An 11,083-nucleotide genomic window follows, 5' to 3' on the forward strand; every position below is an offset into this window, starting at 1 on the left:
TTATAATAATTATTTTTAATTTAATTTTAATAATTTTTAATCATAACAATTTTTAATAATAATAACAATAATAATAAGAATAATAATAACAATAATAATTAATAATAATAATAATAATAATTAATAATAATAACAATAATAATAATTAATAATAATAATTAATAATAATAATAATTATTTATTTATGTAGTATTATTATTAATTATTAATTTATTATTTAATATAATTATTTATTAAAACCAAAAACCTTTTATTAAAACAAAAACAATTTAAAAAAAATTTTAAAAACCCCTTTGGGAGGTCGCATCCCCAGCCAGCGACCTCCTACTAGGGGGAAAAAATTGTTCCATTTGATGTATCGCTCCCCCAGGGATAGTTTTCCTTCTTGCCCTAAAAAGTAGGGCATTTTGGTAACAGTTTTAGAAAGTGGGGTATTTTGGTTATGTTTTTGGAAAACTAGGATATATGGGTAATATATCCAAATACAGGGCATGCCACTTTTATAAAAGAATTAGATTTCATATTCTGTATCTTAATTTCAATTATCACATTTTATTATCTTTTTTATGAATTTCTAAAAATACTCTTATAAAAAATACAAAAATTTTAAATAAATTCAATCTTGTTTTTTGCCTCACATCTATGTTGTTTTTTACATACATAAATTTCAGCAATTTTTATTTTTTTTTTATTTGTTTACATATCAGAAATTTTGATTTTTCTTAATTTGTTTTACATACCAGCAATGTTAAGTGACAATTTTTTAAATTTTAAGTGATAATTTGATCTTTTATGTTTTAAAATATCAAAAATGTTATTTTTTTTTTACAAAATTCATCAAATTTTTTTAAAAAATTGATAAAATTAATTATATTATTCAATATAATACAAATGTCATCAAATTCGTAACTCAAATCTTTCAAATAAACTCATATTTTCATTCTTTATTTAATGTTGTTAGAGATGAATATGAATTTATTTAAATATTTAAGTTATGAAATTGCATTATATTGATGATAATAATTAATTTTATGGGTTTTGTTTGAAAATTTTTAATGAATTTTTTAAATTTTTGCAAAAATAATAAAATAATAACATTACTGACATTTTAAAATATAAAATATCAAATTATCACTTAAAATTAAAATAAAAAATTAAATAAAAAATATATAAAAGACTAAGACGTTAACTTAAATTAAGTTAAGGGATCACATATATTAAATTAAAGGATCACGGGTAATATTTAGTTATACTTATAAGTTTCTTTAAAGCGCAATCATTAATTAGCATGTTAATCTTGAGTAGGGATGGCAATTAGACCCATACCCAATGGGTACCCGCAAAAAAATCCCACAATGGGTAGGGTAAAAACCCGCATAATGGGTATGGGCATGGGGACGGGTAATTACCCGCAAAATTAAGCGGGTATGGGTGCGGGTACGGGTACTATAGTACTCACCCCGCCCCGCACCCGCACTTATATAAATATATTATTTATTTATTTAGTTATTTATTTATTATATTAGTATTTAGTTTAATTAATTGTTTTCTTTTATATTTTAACATCTATTAATATCATTGGACCATTACAATATTTATAATTGAAACATAAACGTTTGCAAAATTTTTAAGAATCTGATTATGATAAATAGGTAAATAATTGTGATTTTATAACTAATAATTATATCTTATTAATCGTGACTTTATAATTATACTTGCAACTTTGTATCAATTATCTCAGATAATATTATCATATGACTTGCAACTTCACAAAATATTATTATAGATATTTAAATATGTATTGTAACGAGTGTTCATTTGAAATGTTGAATTAGAAAATATTTTGAATTATAATATTTTATGATTGGATTTAAGATATTTGAATAATTTTTAAATTTAATCACAATAGTATCATTTATTTATCGATTTTTTATAGTTAAAGTATGGGTAACGGGTATGGGTACGGGCACTTAAGTACCCAGAGGGTAAGGGTATGGGTATTAAAGTTGATACCCAAGAGGGTACGGGCACGGGTATGGGTATTTTTTAAAATCGCGGGTATGGGGACGGGTACTTTAGTACCCTACCCAAACCCTACCCATTGCCATCCCTAATCTTGAGGACCTATCATACTTTTGTCAATTTTGGTCACAAAACCGAAGGAATTAATTAAGAACTCATTGGTGCCTCGTGATGTTCACCGCCAACACAGGTTGAATTGGCGTGTAACTAGGGGTGTCTCATAGTAGTAGGCAATATCATAACCATCTTGTAACCATGACTCAAACTCTCGTGATCTATTTTGTGAAAACTGCAACGGATTCTTTGGACAAAATGGCTTGAAGTGGATCGAGTATTACTCTACAATACACATCTATTATCAACCAAACCTAAATATCACAAACCCAATCCTTTCATTTTCATCCTCCTCTGCATCTAATGTAATCTAATTGTAATGTTCAGGATTTTAACTCAACATTATTTAAAAATACTCAATTTTTATAAAAATGAAGACAACTTTTTTTTAAATAAAAATGTCTACATTACTATTATTTTAATAATTAATAACAACGACATTTATTTACTTCTATATAATAAAAGTTTATTTAGACACTCAAATATGATAAATTCTTTTAAATTAAAGTCATAAAAATTATAAGAATTAAAAATGATGATGTTCCAATTATTCCTAGCACTACGCCAAAAATGACATTTAATAGCGCTCCTTTTACAGCGCTTGCTAAATACAAGCGCTGTTGTAAGTATATTTTAAAAATAACAGAACCTTTTACAGCGCTTTTTTGACAAGCGCTGTTGTAGGGTCATATAGCGTTTGCGCATAATGTTATAAGGCTTTTACAACACTTTTCGCAAAAGCGCTGTAAAATGAAACACTTTCGCGTATTATTTTACAGCGCTTCTTTCACAAGCGCTGTAAAATACATGCGCTTTCAATCAATTTAACTACATATTACAGCGCTTTTTGTACACGCGCTGTAAAATACATGCGCTTTCAAATATTTGAACTACCTATTACAGCGCTTTTTTTACAAGCGCTGTAAAGTACATGCGCTTTCAATCAATTTAACTACCTATTACAGCGCGTTTTGTACAAGCGCTGTAAAATACAGGCGCTTTCAAATAAATATAATTTACTTTTAAAACAAATTTATGAACTCTCATCACCTCTACTCTGGGAACCCTTATATCCTCTAAGTACTGTGCAGCCATCTACGTTGTCTCAGGTATTTTTTAATTTGTTTTTGTCAAAAAAATCTTTAGTTTTTTAATAATTGAAAACTAAAAATTGTTATATATATATATTAAATCCATTTTTTTTGAAATTTGTTGACTTGTTCTGTTTTGAAATCTTTTCTGTTTTGAAATTGTTATTAGATATGTTGATATTGGTTTCTTTTTGAAACTTGTTGATATGTTTTGAAAGCTTATTATTTTTGTAACTGCATTTATATAGGTCGTATAATATGGATAGGAAATGGATGTCTGCCAATCGATTGTCAAAAGAGTATGAAAATAGAGTGAAAGAGTTTGTTGAGTTTGCAGTGAAGAATGCAAAAGATCCAAATAGAGTCGTTTGTCCTTGTTTAAAATGTTGTTTTGGAAAACGTGTTAGAGAAGATGAATTAGAAGGACATCTAGTATGTAATGGAATTGATCAAAGCTACACATGTTGGATAAGACATGGTGAGAAAAAAAAAGGAAACATTAATTTTGAGAATAGTTCGACATATGCTTCAACTGACTTCGATACAGATACATATGAGCCGGACCGAGTTGATGAGATCGCAAAAGCAGTTGAAGAAGATCTTCGAGATTGTCCTAAAATGTTTGAAAGTTTGTTGAGTGATGCAGAGAAAGAATTATATAATGGTTGTACTAAATTCACAAGACTGTCAGCGATATTAAAGTTGTACAACTTAAAAGCGAGTAATGGATGGTCTGATAAAAGCTTTACAGAATTATTAACACTCATAAAAGATATGTTGCCAGATGATAATGAACTTCCCAGTCGAACCTACGAGGCTAAACGGATTTTGTGTTCTATTGGAATGAGTTACGAAAGGATTCATGCGTGTCCTAACGATTGCATTTTATTTCGAAACGAATATGAACTACTTAAGGCGTGTCCAAAATGCAATGTCTCTCGATATAAGAAGAAAGAATCTACTCCAGCAAAAGTCGTGTGGTATTTTCCTATAATACCAAGATTTAGGCGCATGTATCGCAGTGAAGAAGATTCAAAACACTTGACATGGCATGCAGATGAAAGAATTAGAGATGGAATGTTTCGACACCCTGCAGATTCCCCACAATGGGCAAAAATTGATCACGAGTATCCTGAATTCGGGATAGAGTCAAGAAATCTAAGACTTGCACTTTCTACTGATGGAATGAATCCACATGGTCTTCAAAGCATCTCACATAGCACGTGGCCTGTGATTTTGGTAATATATAACCTACCTCCATGGTTATGTATGAAGCGTAAGTTTATGATGTTGTCTCTGTTAATTTCTGGACCCAAACAACCGGGGAATGATATCGACGTATACTTGACTCCTCTAATCGAAGATTTAAAAAGTATGTGGGAGACAAGTGTGGAAGTTTATGATGGGTATAGGAAAAAGTGTTTCAATTTGAGGGCTATGTTGTTCGGCACAATTAATGATTTTCCAGCATATGGTAATTTATCAGGATATAGCATTAAAGGTCAGTGTGCATGTCCTATATGTGAAGAGAGTACAAATTGGATGCGGTTGAAACATTGTAAGAAGAATGTGTTTCTTGGACATCGTAGATTTTTACCTTATAGTCATCAGTATCGTGGGTGGAGAAATGCATTCAATGGAAAATCAGAGGAAGGTAAAGCTCCTTTAGCACCGACTGGATATCAAATACTTGAAAAAGTACAAGGTTTGACCAATAAATTTGGCAAACCTTTTGCGGGAGAGCTGGTGAAAACTGGGTGGAAGAAAAAGTCAATTTTCTTTGAATTGCCATATTGGAAGTCATTGTATGTAAGACATTTCCTCGATGTGATGCATATTGAAAAAAATGTATTTGAAAGTGTTATTGGTACGTTACTCAATGTTCCAGGAAAGTCTAAAGATGGCGTCAATGCAAGATTGGACTTGGTCGATATGGGAATAAGAAATGAACTGGCTCCAGTAAAGAAAGGAAATCGCACATATCTACCTCCAGCCGCTCATACTCTATCTAGAAAGGAAAAAATTGTTTTATGTAAATTTCTACACGAAGTTAAAGTTCCAGAAGGATACTCTTCGAACATTAAAAATTTGGTTTGTATGAAAGACCTCAAGTTAAAAGGTTTGAAGACCCATGATTGTCATATTATAATGGAGCATTTGCTACCAATAGGTATACGTTCCATTTTACCTGAAAAAGTTCGACTAGCCTTAACTAGATTATGTTTCTTCTTCAGGGAAATTTGTAGTAAAGTGATCGACCCTCAGAAATTACCGACATTGCAGAGGGAAATTGTTGTTACTTTGTGTGAGCTTGAAATGTATTTCCCACCATCGTTTTTTGATATAATGGTTCACCTTACTGTTCATCTGGTTAAGGAGACACAACTTTGTGGGCCAGCTTATATGAGATGGATGTATCCGATAGAACGATATATGAAAATATTAAAAGGGTACGTAAAAAGTAGAAGTCGACCAGAAGGTTGTATTGCTGAACGATACATTGTTGAAGAGGCTGCTGAATTTTGTACTGAATATCTGTCCAATGTTGAATCCATAGGGCTTCCCATGTCTCGTCATTCGGGAAGACTATCAGGAGAAGGGATAACTGGAAGGAGACTACTGACTATATCAAGGACAGAATGGGAGCAGGCACAATTGTATGTTCTGCACAATGATGATGAGGTTCAACCGTATGTTACAATACACATTGATCAGTTATCTCGTTTGAACATGAATAGGAATCAAAATTGGATAACTCGAGAGCACAATCGAAGTTTTGTAACATGGTTAAAAAATCACATAATGTCAAAATTTGATATAGACCCCGGATCAATTTCAAATAGATTGAGGTGGCTAGCAAATGGTCCGAGCTTACATGTCTTTTCTTACACTGGTTATGTTATTAACGGCTACACATTTTATACCAAAGAACAAGATGATCAGACCACTATGCAAAATAGTGGAGTCACTCTCGTAGCTGAAGCGATGCATGTCTCAAGTGCAAAAGACAAAAACCCAATATATGCAAATCTATCATATTTTGGGGTTATCGAGCGCATATGGGAGTTAGACTACACAATGTTTCGTGTTCCCATATTTGGTTGCAAGTGGGTCGATAATAATAATGGCGTTCGGATTGATGAGTCAGGATTCTTGCTTGTCGATTTTAATAGGGTGGGATACAAAGACGAGCCTTTTATTTTAGCGTCGCAAGCTCAACAAGTGTTTTATGTCACTGATCCTTCTAATGATAAATGGTCTGTTGTCCTATCGACCAATAAAATAAGTGATGATAACAATAATGATGAAGATGTTGGTAATGATCTTTTATTTGCAACATCACAACAACCACATGAAATTGATTCAACTGATGATGGTTTATATCTTAGAGATGATCATGATGAGGGAATTTGGATTAATCCATCGTTTCGTATTGTAAATGGACAAACAAATGTGAATGTCACCAGGAAAAGAAGAAGGGCATCTTAATGTATATATATGTTTAATTGTTTTATATAAGCTATGCATGTAATCTGAACTGTGTTATTGTAAATATGCATGTAATCTGAATTGAGTGTTTTATACTAAGTTCTGATTAATTTATTTTCTGATTAATTTATTTTCTGCTTATATTTAGCTTGATTTGAGTGTTTTATACCAAGTTCATGTAACAATGAGTGTTTTATATTTAGCTTGATTTACATGAACTGAACTGAATATAAATTAGTAATTTACATGAACTGAACTGAACTGAATAGAGAGATTCTCTTTTGCTCAGTGCATATATATATATAGATTCTTCAGAATACTCATTTCTAATAATTCATCATCTCCTAAAGTATTGTGATAAAGACAATGATAACAATATTTTTAATCCAATAAACAATGATAAAAATGTTTTTAATGTCATCCCAACCCAAATAAACCAAACACAAAAATAAAATAAAGAGACATTTTACAGCGCTTATCTTAAAAAGCGCTGTAAAAGATCCTTTTAAAAATAAAATAATGAGTGTTTTATACCTTTTACAGCGCTTTTCACACAAAGCGCTGTAAACGACTCTTTTGAAAGTGAGTAAAAAAGACATTTTACAGCGCTTATTTGACAAAGCGCTGTAAAAAAGCTTTAAAAATAATATTCATCAGACACCTAATTTCTTCAAACACCTTGTACGCATCATGGGAATCCAAAAAACATCAGACACAAACCCATTTCTTCAAACACCTTGTACGCATCATGGGAATCCAAAAAACATCAGACACAAACCCATTTCTTCAAACACCTTGTACGCATCATGGGAATCCCCAAAAACTCTGGTTGAGGTTGAGGAATTTGATGTGAAGAGGACGGAACATACGGATAATTATGAAAATATTGTTGTTGTTGAAACATTGGCGGCTGCTGCTGTTGCTGGAAGGCAGAGTTCGAGGATCCTGGTGTTGCTGTTGGAATTTTGGAGGCGGTTGCTGCTGCCGGGAGTATTGAGAGTAATTTTGTTGCTGCTGGAATAGTGGTTGTTGAGGCAAGTATTGAGGCTGAGGCGGGAACTGCTGATGAAACACAGGAGGAAATGAAAATTGTTGTTGTTGAAATTGTTGTTGTTGCTGCTGAAACTGCTGCTGCTGCTCTTGAAACTTTTGTTTCCACTCCTCATTCAATTTATCAATTGCGGCTTGTATCAGCTGTTGTGTCTTTTCTTCTTGCTCACTTGCCCATTGCTTCTTTAACTGGTCAAGATCATTATCTATCGACGGACGATGAGATCGATCCGTACTAGCATAAGAAGAAGACGTCTCAGTCTGAATATAGCCGGTTGGACCTTTCTTAAAGGTTGATGATAAACTACCGGCACCCAGCACACGCCCTTTGTACTTGCCACCACTGATGTGCATAAAACTTGCGGTCTCATATTGTTTCCGCTGCACTGGACCAGCTCGCTGAGCAGGAGGAAGAGTAGCTTGATGATCATCCCATTCTTTCATGATTTGTTGAAGTTGTTCCTATATTAAAAATAAAAAAATAAAATAGTTAATAATTAATATATAATAATTTATAGGTCTAATTAATATATAACAATTAATATATAATAATTACCTGAATATTTTTTGATAATTCATCAGTATACTCATTTGTTTCAGGATTAACATGAAGATAGCGATGTATCTCAGCCTGAGTGACCTCCCTTCCAAGTTGCTTTTCCTAAAATATTAAATTAATGTCAAGTTTATAAGTTGGTGAAATGTGATGATTAATTGAATATAAATTAATAGATATATATTATAAATAATAATAAATTACCATATAATATTTAATTTCTCCAGCAGACATGGAACCTCCCTTATGAGTACTGGTACCCCTCTCAGATGCTCTATTAGTCTTTGCTTTTTCTCTCTTCTGTTTGTAAGCATCTGTGTTCCATTTCCTCCACAAAGCAGTCCAAACATTTTCACCAATCCAATTAGGCCGTTTTTCCTCCCCCTTATTACGTGCGTAAGCCAACATAGATGAGAGACGCTTTGAAAAGCGATGGTCAAATGAAGCCAAAACTGCGGCATCATGCTCTCTTTTCCAAGTGCATTTGGTCTGTTGTTTGTTGAAATTTAAAAAATATTAAAAATATAATTAGTAATTCAGTAAATTAATCAAATGTATAAATAAATAGTAATTAAATAAATTAATCTAATGACTTACTTTGAAACAATGTAAAAACTGATCAACTTCCCTAATTTGAGGTGTCTTATCCTCTTTTATCTCACCCCAAGACAACCATGGTTTTTTATATTTCTCTTGTATGACTTCAGCAATTGCCTTTGCAGATGATTTAAAAGGAAGATATCTTCAAAGTTTATATGCAAATTAAATATAAAAATAAATTAATAAAATTAATAATGTATTTACATTGCAATAATAATGAAATATTTAATCAATCATAGTTTACATACCCATCTCCTTCTGGAATGATGACAATGCGGTTGTAGCAATCAACACATCCGGGATCCATTATTTCGTCTAAGGTATAAGGCTCTACTGGGACCTCCGGATATAGAGGAATAGCTCCACCACTAGTACCAATGGACGGCATCGGCATGAGAGATGGGTCATTAACAACACGTTTAGCAACTTTTTTCTTACCACGTGATGTTTTGGATATTCCTCGTATTGCCGCCGTTCCTGTTCCTCCCGATCCATCCGAACCTCCTGATCCTCCTGCAGATCCTCCTACTCCCGACACTGAAGCCATGTCTATATATATATATATCCATATCCATACATATATATAATATAATATATGTGTGTATACAATTAACATAAGATTAATTAATAATGAAGTATACATAAATAAATTATAACACTGACATAAATAAAGAAATATATATAAAATATAAAAATATATAGGCTTAATTGCAGTTTTGGTCCCCCTATTTTAGCTGAATCGCGAAAGTAGTCCCCTCATTTTGTTTCTCCCCGGTTTTGGTCCCTCAAACAGAATTTTGGTCCAAAATATGATGAAATTTCAATTTTTAAAGTCGTACTACACCATTTATGATCATATATTTCAGGTACAATTGTTGCAAATGAGATCTTGAGGCATGGTGTGACTTAAATAAATCCAAAAAAAATGAAATTTCATCAAATTTTGAACCAAAATTCTGTTTGGAGGACCAAAACTGGGGAGAAACAAAATGGGGGGATCACTTTCGAGATTCAGCAAAAATAAGGGGACCAAAATTGCAATTAATCCAAATATATATATAAGGTGTCGTTCATTTCAATTACAATATATAATATTATAGATATAGAAACACACATATATATATAATTAATTAATTGTCTTCGTCTTCGTCTTCGTCATCATCGTCGTCGTCATTTGATGAGTGAATTAAGTCATTGCCTTCATCATTCTCTAATTCATCTATTTCTTGTTCATCAACTTCTTCTCCAATGTGTGACTCATGACAAAGTTGACTAATAGTCTCATCTCCAATCACATGATCCAAATTTGACATTTCATCCATTTGAAATGCAACTTCTTCATTTTGACCTGCTTCAACTTCTTCGATTCCACTCGTTGGTCTTGTTTTGATTGCAGCACACCAACCTTGTTTGCTTCTGACAGTTGATGGATAAGGAACATAATAGACTTGTCTTACATTATGGGCCAGGGCAAATGGATCAAACCGTGGATATTTTTTGCTCATACGAATGTCTACAGTATTGGATATCAAATTTATTTTAGTTCCTCTGCTAGATGGATCAAACCACTTACAGTAAAACAACACCACTTTTTTCGCATAATCTAGGAACGTGTAGTCAATTTCGTAAATATGCTCAATTATGCCATAGAAATCTTCTACTACACCACTATCAGAGACACTTTTCATACAAACTCCACTATTAATTGTTTCTTTTCCTTCAGTCCAAGATTCAGTGTGAAATTTGTATCCATTGACGTAATAGGTGTGCCATTCTTTGAAACTTCTACTCGGGCCCATAGATAAGTGCCTTAAGTGGATGTTGATAGGAGTTTGTTCTTCGAGATGCACTTGTTGTTGAAACCATAATGGGAAATTTGAATGTATATCATCAGATGATTGTCCCGTATTTAAAAATGCCCTGATCGATGACCATATATATGGTGAATATCAATTTAATCATATAATTAAATATAATTAATATGAAGAGAAATTTGAAACGTACTCAATGTATGGTTTAACTTCAGTGCAGTTAATCAAAACGTGAACATGTGCCGCATTAAATACTTTGTCGCTTGGCCAAAAAATCGGAAAATCCTTACCAGCATGATGACCAGACAAGCAAAAAACTGATAAAGCATGTGGATGACGTATAACACTAT

At 32.3% G+C, this 11,083-nt stretch overlaps 1 protein-coding gene across 1 annotated transcript in view; it reads right to left on the reverse strand.

The window, feature by feature from the left end:
- LOC140918774 (uncharacterized) overlaps window positions 1–9,558 on the reverse strand; it is a 15,005-nt gene extending 5,447 nt beyond the window's left edge. Inside the window, exons 1-4 of the mRNA XM_073363569.1 lie at window positions 9,171–9,558; window positions 8,920–9,064; window positions 8,323–8,427; window positions 7,729–8,228 (exon numbers count right to left, since the gene is read on the reverse strand). Coding sequence (XP_073219670.1) covers window positions 7,729–8,228; window positions 8,323–8,427; window positions 8,920–9,064; window positions 9,171–9,538 — 1,118 coding nt within the window. The 5' untranslated portion in view covers window positions 9,539–9,558. The remainder of the gene's footprint in view (window positions 1–7,728; window positions 8,229–8,322; window positions 8,428–8,919; window positions 9,065–9,170) is intronic.
- Window positions 9,559–11,083: the final 1,525 nt, after the last annotated feature.

Source organism: Cicer arietinum, chromosome 7, assembly GCF_000331145.2.
Source record: "Cicer arietinum cultivar CDC Frontier isolate Library 1 chromosome 7, Cicar.CDCFrontier_v2.0, whole genome shotgun sequence".
In the NCBI taxonomy this organism is placed as follows: Eukaryota; Viridiplantae; Streptophyta; class Magnoliopsida; order Fabales; family Fabaceae; genus Cicer; species Cicer arietinum.